General features: G+C 38.6%; 1 protein-coding gene across 2 annotated transcripts in view; it reads left to right on the top strand.

The window, feature by feature from the left end:
• The window catches only part of LOC126471018 (dymeclin), a 168,600-nt gene that overhangs the window by 120,283 nt on the left and 27,492 nt on the right, over window positions 1-20,825 (top strand). For both annotated transcript variants that reach the window (XM_050099079.1, XM_050099078.1), the window contains exons 10-11: window positions 5,636-5,749; window positions 8,247-8,450. In XM_050099079.1, the coding sequence (XP_049955036.1) occupies window positions 5,636-5,749; window positions 8,247-8,450 (318 nt within the window). The remainder of the gene's footprint in view (window positions 1-5,635; window positions 5,750-8,246; window positions 8,451-20,825) is intronic.

Genomic DNA, 20,825 nt, shown 5'->3' with positions numbered 1-20,825 from the left:
TAGTGTTCTGGTAGTGTGGGTAATGTGCTCCAAGGTGAAATGCTTTATTGTCATGGTGATACATCTTCTGAAACTGTAGATTTGTACCTGCATTACCAGCTTCCTATACATCTATTATGACTAGGTGTTCTCCTTTCATTCTGATGATTAAATGAGAATATGGGGTCTGGAGAAGATGCTTCCATCCTTCCAACACCACCATTTAAGAAAACAAAGGGGGGTGGTTGAAAATAAACAACAGAGAAGCTGAGTAGTATAGTTTAGAGTGATTACTTATTTCATGCAAACTTGCAGCTAATAGCTGTCAGTGTGCAACATTAATACTGTGTTAATTTGGCATCACAGATGACCGGCATATGGTTAATCTCCCCACACTGCAGAACCAACTGCCCATTAGCACTATCGCCCATCTGTGCATCATGTAGTGAGGACTCAAGCCACGTTGTACCAGAGCTGTATTGTCAATCATGGCCATGACCTTGAGTTATTACAGTCAGTTTGGAAGAAGTTGTCGGTGACATGTCTTAGGATTAGTTTTGACATCAAGGGACAAATTTAGACAGGGAAATGTATGGCAGCAATGCACTTAATTTTGGTACCAAAATATTTAATTTGTTCCTTCCCCATCACACCTAACTCTGTTGCTGAGCTATTTTTCAATTTCCTAATGACTTCTCAAGTTTTTCCAGTGATGGCATGGTGAGGTAGCTACTATCAATGCTTATTTGTGATTTTGGCTTGGCTCTATTTGTGCAACTCTAAAAGTTTTCATTTGAAGAAGAGCCGATGAGCTGTAATATCTGGAGAAACCTCTCTCTGTCAAAGACTTTCCTGAAGGCTTTTTTTTTTTTTTTACTGGTTTGTAATATGTTGACAATTTCAAGGGCCGCCATTTAACAAGTTTGCTTCTCTAGCAGTGATAAGCCTTTTTTTTTGCAGTATCTCTTCACCAAAGAGGTTTACCTAAAACGGAGGGTTATATCCAAGTAAGAAATGACAGTTTGGGTAGAGGGAAGAAGGGGTGCAGACAGTATGTAATATTGCGTGGTAGTTTCTTGTTTATCAATAGTCTGTCATTCTTGTTTATCACCTCCACAATGAGGTGACCATCTGCAGGAGAAGAAATTAAATTGTCTACAGGAAGGTGTAACATTGAGCAAGTTCCTGCGAATAACTAGCACATCATTTGTCTGTGTTGTGTGTCTAGTAAAGAAATGTATGCACTCTTCGCACACTGCTGTTATGGAATGATGGTAGTTTTGCATAACAGGTATTATTATCTGTATGGTTTCCACATATTTCACCACCAACTTCAGTCTAAATAGTCAGCCGCTGTGGCCAAGCGGTTCTACGCACTTCAGTCCAGAACTGCGCTGCTGCTACAGTCGCAGGTTCAAATCCTGCCTTGGGCATGGATGTGTGTGGTGTCCTTAGGTTAGTTAGACTTAAGTAGTTCTAAGTCTAGGGGACTGATGACCTCAGATGTTAAGTCCCATAGCGCTTAGAGCCATTTGAACCATCCAGTCTGAATAGTCCTATTTGTATTCCCTAACGTAGCTGTGTGGCACTGGACACAATTGCCACTCCAAGTTAAAACTTTTTTAATATTTTTGATTTAAGGACTTGGTTTCATAGGACCCTTCAGCAGAATCGGAGTCAAAATATTTTGATGATTACCACTAAATGAAGCAGTCTTTAGTAGAAATTTTCTCATCGGTGATTCTCGTATAGATTGTGGTGGCCTAGAGAAGTTGTTAATAAGAAAACATCAGGCAATAAATTAAGAAAACACTGCACTGGCAATGAGGCATTGTTTTGCAAATGTGCCCCATGCTCATCTAGGTGAACCTCTTTTTGCTATTTCCATCTTTCTCCGTTATAAATGTACTGCAAATGGAACAGCTTATTCATCAGAAGATTTTATCTTTTCTGAAGAAAGCATCAGCAAAGATTGTTCTGTAATCATTATGGGTAGTAGTTATTTTTCATTCTTCTCATGTTACGGACTGATTGACAGTTTTACTTTAGAATGATATTTTAAAGATGGTACGGTTGGCAGATTACGTTCCTTTTTACATTCCCTGTTTTCATTTTATTTACACTGACTGCCACAATGTGATTTGTGCTTGCAACTCGTATGCTGATGCCTGGTGGGGTGGGTTGGGTCTGAGGACACATTGCAGTCAGAAGGAGCAACTGTGATGACAGATTGAAACAAGACACATTCAAAATTTCTTGCCCCCTTTAAGTATGCCTGTACACCTAGATGGGTTCAGCTTATGGAGGCTATGTTGGTTGAGACACAGAGACTAAGGTGGTTAGCTGGAGGATGCCAGTTCAAATTTCGTGCAGTGTTTGTGTCATCTTTTGCATACTTAATGAGTAATAACGAAGATGATGTCACACTTTCGGGTAACATAGGTTTTTCATTCTAGGCTATCTCCCATTGGATGAGCCAGACTGGTAGATAGTGAACCCTTATAAGTGCATTCCTAAAAGTTTTATAGCCTCTGTGCCTCATATTTTTTGAAATCTAGTTTATGTCACTGTAATTTAGACATTCAGTGGTGTCCATAATCTGTCGCAGCTATCAGAAAATCTTCAGCACCGTCTGCCAGCCAGTCAAGTCAGCATTCCTCAGCACACAATGTATCTGTGAATACGGATTGTGAGTGTGATATCTCACATTTCCTGAGTCAGTGATTCACTTCCTCTGTTTGACATCACACTCTGGCCTGGTTTTTCTGTTGCTATTGCCAAATGGTCCATTTTCTCTGCTATTTTGTCTATAGTGTCCCATTTTATTTATTTATACATAATGTACATAAATTAATGTGTTATCAGATATTTATAGAGCTGTGTGTAACACTTAGTATGTAAACTGGCCAGTAGACATGCCACACACCAATAATTCTCCACCAGCATGTGAACGGCCTGTGATGATGCTATGCAACATTACACTCCCAACACAATACTTTCGACTGAATGTGTGTGCACTGGTTACTCATCACATACTATACTATATATTAATAAATTTGTAGCATCTCAATAAATTCCAAAATTTTTAAAGGATCTTTTGCCTTCAATGTGAAAGGTTTTATGAAATATTCAACCATATCGTAGACTTCTATCAGTTGTCGACTTTCTCAGTTGTATTTTTTGAGTTTGCCCTAACATAAATTTAATTAGCAGTTGTCATTATACAAACAATTAATTCCTTCTGATTCAGTTTATATAAAATATCACTTCTTTTTCCTGAATGAGGGTATGAAAGGCATGATAGAAAATCTAGCTAAAAGCTTCTTGGAGGTAATTTAACTGTTAATACTCCTCTTGAAATGTGAGCAAATAGTATATTCTCCCATTAGAATCGGTTTATCTGGAAGGATAACATTGAAGAAGAAGAAGAAGAAGAAGACATAGGTCCATCCTCTATGGCAGAGCTGTCAATATGCTTGACTTGGGCCCTAGTTTATCTTTGTCATGTTACTACCACTGTCTGATCATGAGTTTATGTGAATAACTGTATTTTGGCATCACAGCAGTATTTTTGGCTATACATTTGTGTTCTTTTATATGTTGATCAAGTAAAAATTTTGTTTCTGAAATTGTGTGTTTATGAACTGCATGTTGTATGTACAAGGGTGAATCAAATATAAACTGATTTTTTTTGTTTTGTGCACCTTTCTGTAAATGGAGAATGATGCACTTTCTGATCATTGTTGCTTTCGTTTCCAGTGATTGTTCTCCACAACTCGGATGGGGTCATACCTTGTCTTACGTCAGAATCACAGTGTCAAAGCAAACATACCGGTACTGTTACCTGTTGCACAACATGTTACAATTGAGTTTCTCACAGCAGAGCACATAAAACTGTCAGAAATTTTGAAAAACTTCTGGTGCAGTTTGGGGACAACACCCTGAGAAATACTTGAGTGTACGCATGGCACAAATAGTTTTTACAAGGACAAGAAACACTTGAGAATGGGGCTCACCAATGCCTTCCAGCATAACTGAGGAGAATACTCACATTGTTAGCCAGCTTATTGAATACAATATCTGTATAACAGTTGCTTGCTGAGGTTGCTATAAGCTATGGTAATGCTCGGGTGATCATTACTGACAATCTTAGATTTCGGAAAGTGTCCGCAAAGTGGGTACCTCGTCTTCTGCAGCAGAGCACAAATTTCGTCATCCTGAGTTATATAACAGCTACTGACATCCTTCCTAACTGAAAGTGAACATTTTTTGCACAAGACCTGTGATGAAATGTGGGTGCAACATTACACCCCAGAATTGAAAAAAGGCAGAACAGAATGGCGCAGAAAGGATGAATCTGCACCCGTCAGAGCCAGAAACTGTCTCTCCACAGGGAAGGTTCTTACAACAGTCTCTTTTTTAAAGGAGTTCTTCTCCTCAGTTTTCTCCTGAAGATTGTCATGTGAATACTACATACTATTGCCAAATTTTGTTCTGAACAAAATATCTATATTACCAGAAAGGTGTGCATTACCAATCCGGAATGTGATTGTGTTTCATGACAGTGCTCAGCCCCACACAGCTCCCCAAACTCGAAAGAAAATTCAGGATTTGTTCTGGACCACACTAGAACATCCTCTCTACAATCCAGATTTATCACCCTGTGATTTTCATTTACCTGAACCACTGAAGGAAGCAGGTGGAGGACAGATTTGAGGATGATAGTGCTGTCGAGGTGTTCGTGTGCAACTTGATGCTGTCACAGTCACATTCCTTATACTAAAACAGGATTAAGAAACTGCCTGTCCACTGGGAAAAATGTTTTTCTGTTCAGGCGACTAAATAGAAAAATAAATTCGTGTCTGTGAATTGCTCTAAAGCTTAAATAAACTTCTAAAAATTCAGATTTATATTTGATTCACTCTTATATATTGGTAATGAGAGAGAACATCACAAAATTTATGATATATTAAATTATTGAACAAGAAAATTTTCTTGTCATTTAATAAAGATGTTCTACAAATGTGGGAAAGTTCAGTTCTACATGAAATATGTGTTGTTTAGTTCTTCTTCATTGGCATTTGTGAAAAACATATTTTGTAGCACTTCTTCAAGTAAAATATGTTATACACCAGAAACTTTTGTTCACAATATGTTATACATGGAAATTAATGAAAAATGCAACAGGAAGTACATTAAATTCAATGTGTTTCACAGTGCAGTGTAATATATGTTCGCATTATATTATGTTTGATAACTCAACTGAATCTGAATTTCTTAGCCTGTGATAATGAGACTTTAATAATAGATTTAGGGTAAAGGGAGAGTCAGAAAAAATTAAAATTATATGTAAAATTAAACTGTGGAAAGTTTAGGACGGAAGAACAATTATATGGAAAGGATTGGTTGCTACTCACCATATACGGGAGATGTGAAAAAGAACTGCTAAAATATTAAAGTTTTTGGACAAAGTCCTTCTTCTGGAGTAGAAAGAACACACACGCACATGCACACAAGCACAGCTCTACACACGCTTGGGTACTGTCACTTTGCCTGTCTGCACTACTTCTACATGGTGCGTAGCAATCCATCCTTCCCGTATTGTTGTTAAATAATATAGGATACATAGAATTAATTTCAAGAATTGAAATTACAGGTTTTGAAAGGTGTGTCTTGGTATACAGAGCGTTCTATCTCTGAGATTTCACTTGGCGGTCTTCTGGTCCTCGTTATTATAAGGACGATACAGTACAATATGTTGAAGATGAGGGTAAGTAAATCAGATAGTCAACATTTTCTGTATCATACCTAAGATTGTAGAAATTACAACTTCAGAAATGCTAATGAAATGGGGTGTCTCATTTTTGTGTGATGGAAACTATTACTGTTGCCTGTACTGTAACAAAGTGAAATGATCATCATCAATCCAAAGGTTAGTGTTGAGTACCAGAGACCATAACTGGGTATTGTCATATTGGAGATGGTGGTCCCTTGTCTTCCTCCAAGGTTGAACTGACTTCCACAGCCAAGTAAAAGGGGACCTATAGCTAAACTTGGAATCCGAACTGTACTGTTTGTACCATAGTGCCTCCTCAAACTGTAAAATGAGCCCGGCCTCTGGTGACCAAGCGGTTCTGGCGCTACAGTCTGGAACCGCGCGACCGCTACGGTCACAGGTTCAAATCCTGCCTCGGGCATGGATGTGTGTGTTGTCCTTAGGTTAGTTAGGTTTAAGTAGTTCTAAGTTCTAGGGGACTTATGACCTCAGCAGTTGAGTCCCATAGTGCTCAGAGCCATTTGTAAAACGAGCCAATTCATAAGCCCCAAGCTAGCCCTCAAAAACAATGTCGGGAGATCTGAAGTGTGGCTACCAGCATGGCAGTAGTGATACCTGGAGAATACTTTATGTATACTGATGACCTAAAACATCAAGACAGCTGTCCTTCCCGAGACTGAATGCCACCAGTTGATGATGTGGGCATGTGAAGCAGTAAGAAAAGTATGTAAGCGGAATAGAGATGAATGTGGAATCATTGTAGTGATATGGGGTGCAAATGAGGAAATCCAGGATGTCCATGCCTCGTCACAGAATACTCTCTAAAGCAGGATAGGTGATGACCTTTTGCAGGTCTTTAGACAGGATACAATGATGATGCAGGCACATGTATTTGAGCATACCGTTCAGGGCATTTTTTTGTACTTGGGATCAGCAACAGATGAAGTGTACTTGTTCCTGTGTCATTCCAGCGATATTGCATATTGTGATTGCAGTCAGCACGGGATCATTGAGATTGTATCATGGAAACGTGTCACCTGGTTGGATGAATCACATTTCTTGTAACACAAAGTAAATGGACATGTCCAGATATACATTCAGGCTCACAGCTGCTTGAAACATGCAGCATAGTGTGGACTCAAGCTGGTGAGGGCAGTACTGTGCTGTGGGGGACATTCACCTGGGTTTCCATGGGACCTGTGGTGGTAATCAAAGGCGCCATGAGAGTGGTGGGTTACACGAACATTACTGTAGTTCCTGTATCCCTACATGTTTAATCTCTTGGAGATGGCATTTTCCAGCAGGATAATTGTCCTTGTCACAATTCCAGAATCATACTACAGAGGTTTGAGGATCATGATAGTGAACTCACATTGATATTTTGGACTCCAGATTCAACTGATCTGAATGCAGTGGATCACATCTGGGATGCTATCGAGTGCTAACTCTGCACCCACAAACTAACTGTCCCTAACTTAGGGAATTGTGTAGCCTTTGCATTGACATTGTATTCGAAAGGTGGACCTAGATGCTATTAACGAGGTGATCATAATGTTTTAGCTCATACACCTCTTCTATAAAGTGTAATTACCTCAATGTTGATGGGATGTTAAACCCAATCCCTGTGAAGTTTCACACAAAAAGTTGTATTCTGTAATAAAGCCCTCATTGTCGTACCTGAAGGTGGATTGTAAAAAAAATTAGTGAATATGACAATCTGTCAATAAATCGTGTCCTCAGATTGAATCAGGACTTTAAAAACATGAATGCACAGCTGAATTCAAAAATGATTTCAAGATTATCAAGTTAAAAACTTATGATTAAACTTTATCTGTGATTACAATTAATCATCAAAGTTTGTATGCTGACTGTGATAACACTGATTTTAATGCCAACTAGAAAGATTTACACTAAGCTAGAAACAGTTTTGAATAGGTGCATTTGACTCTATCTTTGATCACAAGAAAAAGTTAAAATTAATTATGTTTTAAGGTAAATTTATTCCAGTATATTGATGGTTTGCCTCCTGACACAAATGTTGTAGGCAGTTTCTCTGGATATAAAACAGCAATTTTACTAGTAGTCATACAGTAGTAGAGTTCCGCTGCTGCGAGATTTTAATGCCCTTCCTTGTGTGTCAAAATTACAGAGACTCCCAAAAAGGTAGTTTTGATGAAGATTCTGCTTTGTGGTGCTTTTTGGCTTAAGTCTTCACATTAATGAGTTTGTGGCTACTTAAAATGAATCTGCTACATAAATTTGTGTGTCAAAATTACAGAGACTCCCAAAAAGGTAGTTTTGATGAAGATTCTGGTTTGTGGTGCTTTTTGGCTTAAGTCTTCACATTAATGAGTTTGTGGCTACTTAAAATGAATCTGCTACATAAATTTACTTAGTCAATGAGTGGAATGAAATGAAGCTTGAATAAGTTACATTAAATACTGTTCTGTTCATTTTGTATCTGAACAATGTTTACTCTGTCTCTTTACAGGATAAATATCTTCACACAAATTGTTTAGCAGCATTGGCAAATATGTCAAGCCAATTTCGAAATCTGCATCCGTATGTAACACAGCGCCTGGTCAGTCTTTTTGAAACCCTAGCAAAGAAGCACATTCGTCTAGAGGAACAGCTTCATAGGAACACATCTGATGTTGCAGTCAATGTAGATGATGATGCTGCTGCAGTTGATTTGGTAATTATTTACAAGAAATATTGTTAAGACGCTTTTTTATTTTCATTTAAAAGTATATGAGAAACTAATTGAAAATTTAGTGTCCTGTATCTTTAATAAATGTGCAATAACTAGTAGGTGCATTCAAAAATAAGTGCTTCCTGTTGAGCTTATGCAACAATAGGCTCCTTTGTCGTGGACTTGTGGGGAATAATGACCAAGATAAAAGTCGCCCAAAACTCTTTAATAAGTCACAAATCTATAAATAAGTAAGAACCTTGTCAAATAATACAGAAATGGTGAAAAACCAACCACACATGCCCAGAGACAATCTGGGGGAGTGGGGTGGTTAGAAGCAGCATTAGTGGTCTAGGCATGGGGCAGATGTAGATAAAAGAGAGGGAACTAGTGAAGATTGATGCCAAGAGGAATGGATGTCTGTGTTTGATGAATAATGTGCTCTGCAACCGAGCGATGAAACTTGACATAGTCCACAATGGTGTGGTAGTTTTACATGGGTGAACATGTGGTTGGTAATTATGCCCATAAAATGCTTTGTAGTGTTTGCAGCAATGTTGAAGGAAAATATGGCTACTTTCATGCATGACGTTGTCTATAACACTACAAAATATGACATTGTCAACACTGGAATAGGCCGTACCACGCAGATGCATGTATAGTTTTGCTTGTGGTGCATAAGATATGGATGTCCCTTGAGAAAAGGGTTTTTGGAACAGGAGTAACTTAAAAGAAGGGTATGGGTTTATAACAGGTGTAGTAGGAAGGATCTGGGAGAGGACTGCCACATTTTAGTGTATGTTGACTGAATGGCAAATATGGTCAAGAGTATTCATGGTTGGTGAGAACTAGCTCATGGTACCTGTTTGTGAACTAGAGTTTCATTGTAGTGCCTGTGTCTGAAGGTCTTCAGGAAACACTTCAGCATCTTACAATAAAAATTGCTTGTTACATCACATTGGCCATTTGCAGTTGGTAGAGATTCTCTAATGTGGAAATAAGACATATTGTTGAGGATTGGTAGAGTTGAAAGAGGAGTGGATGTTGACATCGTGGAAGTGTGGAGGATGAGGTGTCTTTCCCCTGGTTGCAGACCATAATGGAATGTACACTCTTTGACATAAAACTCGACCGACCGCTGCAGAGGCTAAGTCCATGCCGATCGTGACATGGGACAAATAAACTGGCCAACTCACTAATTCTCCGGTTATCTGCACAATCTGGCAACACTGTAGGCTGCAGCACTTCCTGGAGGAACCATACGCTGATTACGCCTGTGGTCTAGCGGTAGCGTGCGTTGTTTCTGTTCGTAATGTCAGTGGATCGAGAGCAGCTGGCGCAAAATATTTTTATACCCTCTTCTGTCTGAATGCTGAAGACGTGAATGTAATGGTAGTGAAGATTCAATCTATTTCACTTTCTGACACATTGATATCAAAATTTTATCCAGTAACCATTTTGCAGCAGATTTCCTGCAGACTGTCCTCCTCTGGACGCCGTATGCAGCCAAGCTCCGGGATCCATTTGCTGGCTACCGGCAGCGGCCGTGGCGAGAACAGTGGTGCTGTTCTTTATTGAAAGCGCCTGCTACCGCTCATTACTTTTGATGATTTAAAATGCTTTATTATTAAATGTTGCTCCACAGAAAATTTCTAAGATTTCCATTCACGCTCACAAGCAACGGAGACAGATGCCCTGATTAGTAGGCGGGTACTATATTACATTAATCGGCCAGAGGTGAGTATGGCCTGAAATAAATTTTATAGACTGGGACAAAATTAAACCACCTCACTACATTCGATGAGTTTATAAATGATTCATACCTTGTTTCTTTTCCTTTCAAAGTCAATTATTTGTGCAACTTTTGGCCAATATTCGGATGTTTTTGTCAAGCCAGAGTGAGCGTCTGTGGTGTAAAGTGTATTACAGTTCTTGTTTCATTCCTTATGGTAAGTCTATGCGATAAACTGTGTGAATATCTTGCAATGCATGCTCTGTAGCAGTGCAGGAACACTGCACATTTGGAATTCCATGTATGGATTCATGAAGTATTTAATGTTGATCGGAAGTGATACTTAAGGTCAACAGATTTAAACTAGAAAAATTTATCGTTTTGGAGGTTTCAGAGAACGGAAAGGAATTGCTAACGCTGGTGTCAGAAAACACCTACAGTGAAATGCTATTGCAAAAATTTAGAAGAGAGAAACTATATTAATCAACATGTGCACTTCATAAACAACCTCCTGACATGTTAGACCTATATGACGAACAAAGCTCAAATTTGTATTGTTGACAGTCGGTTTGAATCTTTTCAGGAACTATTTTACAGTGAAGCACCTTGGCATTTGGAAAGCAGACATCTATGATATTAACATAATTTACTAAGTGAAAATTGGATGAAGATTGATGTGTAAAGGCAATCTTCAGATTTCGTATAAGGAATTTTTACTAGCAGTTTGCTACTCCATTAATTAAAATGGAAAATAAAAGTGGCTTCCATCGAGATTGGAACTGCAATCTCCTATAGCACTAGCATCGCAATGCTCAAGGGAACCACTGAGCTAACGATACGCTGACTGGCAACAGGCGGAATATAGTCCTTGCAATGTTGCCTGAGCCTCAAAACGCAACCTTACACACACAAGCAGGTGTTACTTATGTGAAGAACACTGTTCTTGGAGTCCAGAAATTAAATATACTTCGTAAGTGTCTCATCTTACAGTGGATTATTTCGTATGAATCTTTGATGTGGAAAACGAATGTCAAGTGAATTTAGCTAGGTATGCTGCGGTACATCCGGAAGTAAATGCACTACCACAGTGTTGACAAATACTTGCTCGACGCTGCCAAATCTCAGCTCTCTTACGAGGCAGCTTTTTAGCGAAATGTTTGTCGTGATTGTCCGATATGGTTCTTCAGAGTGGAGATGCGCGTGCACATTTGGTTTCTATGCGGCTTTCTCCCTTGATAGTTTCTGACGTCGCCTTGTGGGCTATGTATACATTTGAGGCATTCAATTATCATTAATCCAGAATGATACAAGTTTCAGCTTCCGGCGTGGAAGAAGGCTGTCAACGCCGACATTATATCATTTCAACGTAGGGAAAGCAAAACGGATGATTCAGTGTTTCTCATTCAGCATAAAGAATGTGAGATAATTTTCCGTAATGTTCATAATCATCTAAAAATACAAACGAAGTAAAAATGTATAGGAAGCTTATTTGAATTGAATATAATGTAAGATATAAAACGCTTTACACCTCGATGTCGAATGTGTCCACGTGCAATCTTTAGCAGAATACATATAGAATGTCATGATTACCATGAGAATGAAGAAATATGTTGGTAAGGATAGAAGCAAGAAGAGATTCCTCATGGCATTCATTTCATTTGAGATGTAAGAAGAGGTAAAGCGGGATATTACTTTCGTTAACATGAAAGATATGCCGCACATTTTGATAACGAGGAAGTCTGCGTCTTCATACGTTTCCTTCTTGAAACCTGTATGCTCTATTATATACTAAATAGCCTGATCATTGTTTCAGTAATGTTACCCTCTTGTGCGGCCCCTTAATGATGAGCAGATGCTAAATGCATATCTCTGCCTGAAAATAGTTGTTCGAACCCTTCCTGCATTGTTTTTTGTGTTTTTTGCTTGGGATTCATGGAGCAGACCACTGTGCCTTCGCCCCTCAAGGGTTAGGTCTCAAAACTAAACCGCTTTTTATCCAATGGCATAATTTATTCAGACAGCATCAGTACAAGACTATCAAACAAAGCCTTCCATTTACAGTTGCAATACTCTAACCAGCAGCTGACCGAAGGGTAATCCACGCTCATGGTCCGAAATTAGCAGCTCTCTGCTACTGTGGCAAAGTCCGTACTACACTTTCGATTGTGCAGCACCATTTTATCTGGTAACACTGTGTAGTTGTAGAGTTGTGCCAGCATGTCTGTCCTCCCACTGTCAACTTTATGTATCTCACTTCTCCTGTAGCGTTGATCACGAGCAGCCGAAGCAAATGAGTATATTCTGCATGATGTAACATTCAGTATTCCCTTCTTTCATAGCCACTCTTCATGTGCATCGATACCAAATAGGAATGTGAAAACTCTTGCGAGTGAGAGAATGACAATAATAATCGTAACAAGAACAAGCAAATAATGAATGAAGTTCATTCCAATGCAGAACGAGAATGGCTTTAAAAATAAAAATCTATAAAAATAGGTTGACTTTGAGTTGGCAAAATTCAAATATCTTCTCAGCATTTTTTTACTGAATTTAGTTGTGGATGTTTGCAGAGAAAAAAGAAAAGTCAGTACTTCTTGCTAGTGTAATATAATGTGAACCAGCAACTACCCTTTCCTTAGAACACGACTCGAGCAGGTCCCCAAGTAGCTACCAAGGCACTGCTGCATTCTATTCACTGACATTGCTCTGATGACGGTTAGTGCAGATAGTTCCAATTATGAAATACAAAACATATTGCAGGTTAGTTCCTAGGATAGGAATATTAAATTTGCGATGTAGACGGCACCTCAACGTGACGACTATCCAGATTACTCATCAGTATAAAAAGACAATATTATGGGAATTTAGCAGGATTACTCAACATGAATTCTGAAATTGGGTGACTGACCGCACAGGTGTTAAATGTCTTCAAGAATATAGGAAGTCCCAATCGAACTAACACTATGAAGATCGTCTTAGACAGCTCGCACCTTTCACATTGCTATCTCCACCCTACTCCAGACAGCCCTCGGTGGAGTTGCACTAAGTTGCCGATGTAATGGAAGGCCTTCAAACCGACAACAGACCACATATTGATAAATACAAGTGAATTCTCTTGCAGCGTAAGCTTATTGTAACTAATCTAAAAATTATTGGAGAGCAACATTGTCCTATTCAAAAAAAGTAAAATGTTACACACTGTTGACGTCAAATGGACATTATGTACATCCTGTCTTGTGTCCTACTCATCCATAATATCAGGTGTACCATCAAAATTATTATATATAATGGTTGCTAATGTAATGCATTGACACCAGATGGTGGGTTCACAACAGTATTGATGCGAAAGTAAAACAGAAGTTCGCAAAAGTGCAGTTGTGCATTTTCGTACGTTATCACCTCCAGATGTACCACAGATAATGCATACTAACAAACTTGGTCACTGTCCCTGTAGTTTTTTCCCCCTCTTATTTCAGACTGAGTTGATTAAAAAAGTACAAATTCATCACTCTTATAGATGCTTCGAATCTGTTCAGTAATTTTGTGATTAATTTTGATGTGACTTAAGATGAGTGAGGTCTATGGTCATGGCAACCCCTGCGAGCTTGCTGGGACACACTTACATGTGATAGGTAGCACGTGATTTAAAACTCACCGAAAGGAACTGATACATCTTTTGCAGCAAACCTGGAACTGCTTTCTGAGGCAACTACCATTTTATAAAGTCACTACTTTAAAACTATGCTGCCAAGGAATTCTTGCATAAACACTCTCATTGCCATAATCGCGGCTGCAGTAGATAACTGATAACTCGCAATGTGAAGGATGAGACAAGGGGTAGCTTCTGCATAACTCGAGGATGGTCAAGATGGTATACACAGTGATAAAACATAGCATTAGGCTTTTACCATATATATTGACCCTTAGACAATGTGTCTAATAGTGTATTTTAAATACGACAGTAAGCCATCTTAGGCACTGTATAACATTAAAACACTTGATAATGGCATTTAAGCCGAAATAATGATCGTGTAAATGTAACACTGCAAATAGAAAAAAAATAGTCTAATGGCGATACTGACTTTAAAGACACACGTAATTGCTAGAATACCTTGCTACGTCAGGTATCAGATACTGTTTATCAGACGCTCAATCTGAGCTGTTAATTTTTATTAAACCGACGTACCTGCTGTGTTATGGAAATTGATCAGAGCAACTGGATGAGTTTATTATGTTGGTATAATGTATGAAAACCCACTTTTCCGACTTATCCTATCATAAATAGTCGACGATTGGGTTGAGAGCAAGGTAAATAGTATGCAATGTGGATAGAATGGGAGTGAATATTGAAATGAAATTATTAGACTCATGGGAAGGCAATGATGTATCGATATGTAGTGACACGAGAGTTTTCGGAGGTAAAGGTCTGTCTCTGACATTGGAGAGACGGGGCCTAGGTTTGTCTGTATTGTTACGTTAAGCTCATCGAGTAGAAAAGTGCCGGCAGATTTCATTGTGTGCTGGGGAGAAGACAGCCAGGAGTTTCAAATGCTTGAAATTCTGGAGCCTTGATTGGCCAGGATGCACACCACCCTTGCTGTAGGCAGGGAGAGAGCGGTAGCGTAGTAAGAGAAGGCACTTTCCTGGGGAAGACTGAAGCAGCCAGATGGACTGAGGAAGTGGTGGAGCAAAATGCTCTCTGCAAAGGGAAAGGAAATGGGTTATTTAAGGCTTTAATGTTCCACCTTACGCAGAAACCTTCTCTTTCAGGATAGATTTAATATAATATTTTGGAGGGAACCAAATTGTTTTTAGGCAGGTAAAAGATAGGCAAATGTGAGAATACTATGTCGCGACCGTGAAGAGTAACTCGAAAGTTGATGATGATGATGAGCGTTTGGCGTCATTGGCCGGGAGGCCCCTCGCGGGGCAGGTCCGGCCGCCATATCGCAGGTCTTATTACATTCGGCGCCACATTGGGCGACCTGCACGCCGGATGGGGATGAAATGATGATGAACACAACACAACACCCAGTCCCTGAGCGGAGAAAATCTCCGACCCAGCCGGGAATCGAACCCGGGCCCAGAGGACGGCAATCCGTCACGCTGACCACTCAGCTACTGGGGCGGACACTCGAAAGTTAACGGAATTTGATATTTCGTTTGAGTAATTCGATGAACAGTAAAGTGTTAGAATTCAATTGTAAAGCAGGTACAACACAAATAGGATGCATGTGATGAACTATTATAACCAAAAACTTGGCACTCACCACATGGGGCTGATGAAGAAAATGATGAAGTGTGGATGACTGAGTGCTAGGAACCATTAGTTTATAAGTAGGAATGTGTTGATTTACCATAATTCTTTTTAGTAATGGTCGATTTAAATTCATGGTTTTGGTTAGTTTGTTTCAAAATCTAATCTGGAAGAGCAGGAAAATATTACCTCGTTGCTTTAACTAATCAAGCTGCTAACAGAAATTCATGGTAGAAAGTAATGCTCTTAATTTTGATCTGAAAGAATTGGTTTTCAAAGAAGCCATTTGTAGCTTGCATGTGTTTCAGTTTGTAATTTGACGAGTTTCTGAAATTCATGGATAAAGGCAAGGTTGCTAATTTAATATGTCATAATAGGAAGTCACCTTTTGTGAAATGAGTCAGTAGAAATTTACGTGTGAAGCTGATTTTTAGAACAACGGGACTTGAAAGATACATGGGAATCAGTGGGCTTGCTTTCCTGACTTAAATAAAGGAGAAACAGCATAATAGTAATTCATGTAGCCATGCTATGCACGCTATACACGAACTGTAAGTATTCTGAAAAGTTCTATGTGTGTATTTATGTATCTTTTGGAGGGGAGGTTTTGGATGGTATATTATTTAATGGTGCCGAGATATAATTAGGAAATCGGTCTAAGTAACTTGTGAAGGTTTTTTTTCTTCCAGTTTCAATAACGTGCCGCGCACGAATATGAGGGGAACGTAAATTTTGGAATCGCGACTGCGCGAACTTTCCAACCACGCGAACCTTAGTTAACATCGAGGCATGTCAATAAGTGAGAGGTGTTTCTGGGATCAGATAGTGATTGAAGAAGTTACAGAATTTCTCTGATACTAGTCCGTGTGGAGATACGATAATTGCTTTGGCCAATGGTAATGAGAGTGATAGTGTGTTGCTGTGACGTTATGAATCAAGCGTTGTGGGCTATCCTTAATTCCTTCCCGTGGATGAGAAAAAGGTTATCTTCATAAGAGACCATAGGAAGTAGAAATATCTTTATATGTGCTGTTACAAGATCAGCTGTTAGGCAATTTAATCCTGTATGTTACTGGTAATACCGTTATTATGTTTTGAGAGATGAAAGTAAAACAGAATGAAAAGAAATAGCTTACAGAACGGAGAAGGAGTTGTTATGCAGGTCCAGTTACGATTCCGGTTACTTACGCATTTTCTTTAAACACAGTTGGGTGATTAACAGTGTACCAAATTTGGGGTTAATACTACAAAATCAAACATTTATCTGTTGCGCATACATTTGTTTATTTATTTCTTTGAGTAAAGAATTTAATTAGTAGTTGCTATGTGTAAGAATCACACAGTGACACATTTAATGAGAATACACAAGGACCATTTAGCTTTGGTAGGTTTCTGGAACACTTTAGGACCTCACAACTGGTTTGACCTTTATCTTTCTTTCAATACTGTACCCATCCTCCCTCGTTTTGTATAATTGCTCAAAGGCCTCTGGGAAGTGATAAGGCTAAATTCCTCGAGAGATTGTGATGATCGTTTATCTCCCACCATGTATTCTCCATATTTTCCCACACAGTTTCTGAAATCCTTGACCCAGGTGGTAACAACCTCATAACCTCCGCCCACATATTTTCAATGGGGTTGAGGTCTGGTGATTTTGGCACGAAAGGAAGAAGTTTTATTCTCTGCTGACCTTGGAACCAGGTCTGGACAGCTCTGCTATTATGAATCGGGCTATGGTCCTGTAAAGAAATGATCATTCATTAACTTAGAAATTTCGATACTTCTAATACTATGAATACTTAATTTCCATACTGTGAAAAAATTCGACAACTGCAGTGGCTGTGTAGTCTAAGCTACAGGTTTATAAATTATTCGGAGGATTCCACATTCCAAAATACTTTGCTGACAGCTGTTGACAAAAACCTACATTGACAAGGGGAGGGTGCTGGGACGGTGACCAGAATACAGAGCGAATGGTTATATAGTTGAGGCACCAGTGAGAACACACAGGTAGGCCTTCTTTCAGAATATACCATCCTCCTATGCTTTGGTAATGATGAGGTGGGGTGTAAGTTGTTCAATACAGTGCAGCGGTCTCTTGAACTGTTAGACTCTGGTACATGGTTGTAAAGCTAATCTGCTTCGCTTATTCAAAACGATTGCTAATCTTCACTATAGAATTCTTTTTTCTATCTTTCCACTCACAAAAATATAAAGAAGAAACAAATCTGTTTTATTACGAGATATTCTCTACGGACTTTACATGGGCTCATTCACTCAATGTGTTGCATTTACCGAAGGCAACCGTGGCTGTTGACGTTGCCCATTCACACCTCGTGTCAACGCGGCCCTGCGCTCAGAGAAAACGCCTGCAGTTGAGATAAATAGCTGATTTCAGGAATGTTAATAAAATTAGTCTTCCCTTCATATTAGTGTGAACTAAATACCACTACATGTACGTATCTTTATGTAATGCTCATTGACCAAGAACAGTTCGTTTATGCAACATTGCTGTTTTGACTAAGATCATAAAATCTGTAAAGCGTAACCCAATTCATATATTTGCATGCACCTACGGGATAAACAATTTGTTTCTTTGTCATATAATTTTTAATCAAGGCAATGCGGGCAGTTGCCAGCTGATATCAAAATTGAATATGAAGGAGGAATAAAGAAAAAGATATACGAGAAACAAATCTCGAACCCATGAACAGCTGTGTACTATCCTGGAAACGTGCTGATGCAGCTATCTGACAATTTCAAAGGATGAGAAAACCATCCTTTCCACTTTTCGAGGATGACATTTCCTGACAGAAAGCACACTAGGGTGAACAGCTTTAGGTTGAGACACCAGGAACCTCAAACTAAGTCACCAGTATGTTCACTCTCTGATTCCTAGCCCCATCACCACGCACTTCCCATGTCAAAGTGGCTGGCAGAAAGGAGCGCGAACGACATGGGATTAGGTGATACAGACCTCGCCTCTCCTGTTTGACGGTTATGTTATCATTCACTCATGCCAGGAGGTGAGGAAATACACTTACAAAAATGCTGAACACATTTTAATTTTACATGTGGACATTACTGCACAATTATATTCTAAGTTACGAGAAGTAACCTGGAGAAAAAAAGTGTATACCTTGGAGGATATTTTATAGATCATGATTGTAATGTTAGTAAAGTACTGTAAAGTATATTTTATCTTATGCTTAATTTTAAAAGAAAAATCAGCCAAGGCAGTCAATAGTGAAAACTACAGCATGCCTCCAAGAAACGTACGAATATCGTACAATTTTAATAAAAGGAAATATAGATCGGTTTATTGGGGCAGGTCTATTCACGAACAAAGTAAGAACAACCAAATCAGTTAGAGGTTTGTATGTTCTGCTAGTTAAAAGAGAAGAAATGAACCGATAAAGAAATAATTCCTTCATTTATTTAGGAATGGTTCGAAATGGAAGGTGTAATTTTACTATTATAAGAACTGGCCTGGATTGAGTTGATTAGTTCCAATTTTTGAATACATTACAGCCCAATAATCAATACAAATGGAATAAAATAGAAATATAATGTCTGGAAATGAATAAGCAAGGACGTCCTTTGTCTACATATCTGCTTCGAATATAGGGTATTAAAAACAAGTAGTCCATATTTCAAGAGCTGATAGGATGGACAGAAACAAGACAAACACATCCAGTAAACAAAAGCAATGAGTCTGAAATGAATATCTTAAGAGCAATGAGCATTTCTTCACCTTTACCACTGTGAAACACATCTGTTGTTCTATTTAAAACACTTCTCTTGTACTGAAGAAGTGCGTGTAGCTCTTACGATATGCAGTTTGTCTTGTTTTAGTCCATACTACTGACTCGCAAAGTATGGAATGCCACTTTCCTTAACACCGTGTGTGTGTGTGTGTGTGTGTGTGTGTGTGTATTACAGAAGCAACACAAACAACAGAATAGTTAACATTACCAGTTAAATTCAATTGTGAAAAGATACACTGCATTACATTTGTTAACAATTTCCTAATAGTTTCAGATATAGAAAACAAAATGAACAACATTTTGCAGGTATTATCCGAAAATCGAGAAAATAATAACACTGGAATGTAAGAACAACAACAAATGGTAATGTCAATGAGAAAAAGTAATAAACATATGAACACAGCAATAAAACCTGATGCCATTACAAGTATAGCACTCAGTCAGGACCAGAATGAAAGAGAAATAGATGCTTAACAAAAGAAAAACGAAGAACAGTGCTAGCAAAACCATTTATGTTTATGAATAATGTTCTTTCAAGTAAACATACAAGTCATAGAAATATAGAAACACTCTGCAAAACGGATTATGTTGAGTACTCTTTCCTTTGGAAGTGAAAGATGGGATCTGAAAAAATGAAATATGGTCCGCCTACAGGTAACAGGATACTGATTTTAGTGGAAAATGACCAAAACAAAGTAGAAGGAGATAGAAATGAATCACAGAGTCATATAAGAAGTAACTGTGGAGAGAAGACTAAGAAGAGAAAAGGTAAGTAGGAAAATGAAATTACTGACCTATCAGTTTAATAAGCCACTGCTGCAAAATACTAACACAAATTCTTTACAGACGAATGGAAAAACTGGTAGAAGCCGACCTCAGGGAAGATCAGTTTGGATTCCGTAGAAATGTTGGAACACGTGAGGCAATACTGACCCTATGACTTATCTTAGAAAATATATTAAGGAAAGGCAAACCTATGTTTCTAGCATTTGTAGACTTAGAGAAAGTTTTTGACAATGTTGACTAGAATACTCTCTTTCAAATCCTGAAGGTGGCAGGGGTAAAATACAGGGAGCGAAAGGCTATTTACAATTTGTACAGAAACCAGATGGCAGTTATAAGAGTCGAGGGACATGAAAGGGAAGCAGTGGTTGGGAAGGGAGTAAGACAGGGTTGTAGCCTCTCCCCGATGTTATTCAATCTGTATATTGAGCAAGCAGTAAAGGAAACAAAAGAAAATCTCAGAGTAGGTATTAAAATCCATGGAGAAGAAATAAAAACTTTGAGGTTCGCCGATGACATTGTAATTCTGTCAGAGACAGCAAAGGACTTGGAAGAGCAGTTGAACGGAATGGACAGTGTCTTGAAAGGAGGATATAAGATGAACATCAACAAAAACAAAACGAGGATAATGGAATGTAGTCAAATTAAGTCGGGTGATGCTGAGGGAATTAATTAGGAAATGAGACACTTAAAGTAGTAAAGGAGTTTTGCTATTTGGGGAGCATAATAACTGATGATGGCCGAAACAGAGAGGATATAAAATGTAGATTGGCAATGGCAAGGAAATCATTTCTGAAGAAGAGAAATTTGTTAACATCGAGTATAGATTTAAGTGTCAG

Source organism: Schistocerca serialis, chromosome 3, assembly GCF_023864345.2.
Source record: "Schistocerca serialis cubense isolate TAMUIC-IGC-003099 chromosome 3, iqSchSeri2.2, whole genome shotgun sequence".
NCBI lineage: Eukaryota > Metazoa > Arthropoda > Insecta > Orthoptera > Acrididae > Schistocerca > Schistocerca serialis.
Note: the sequence above shows the minus strand (reverse complement) of the source record. Positions and strands in the feature narration are given on the sequence as shown.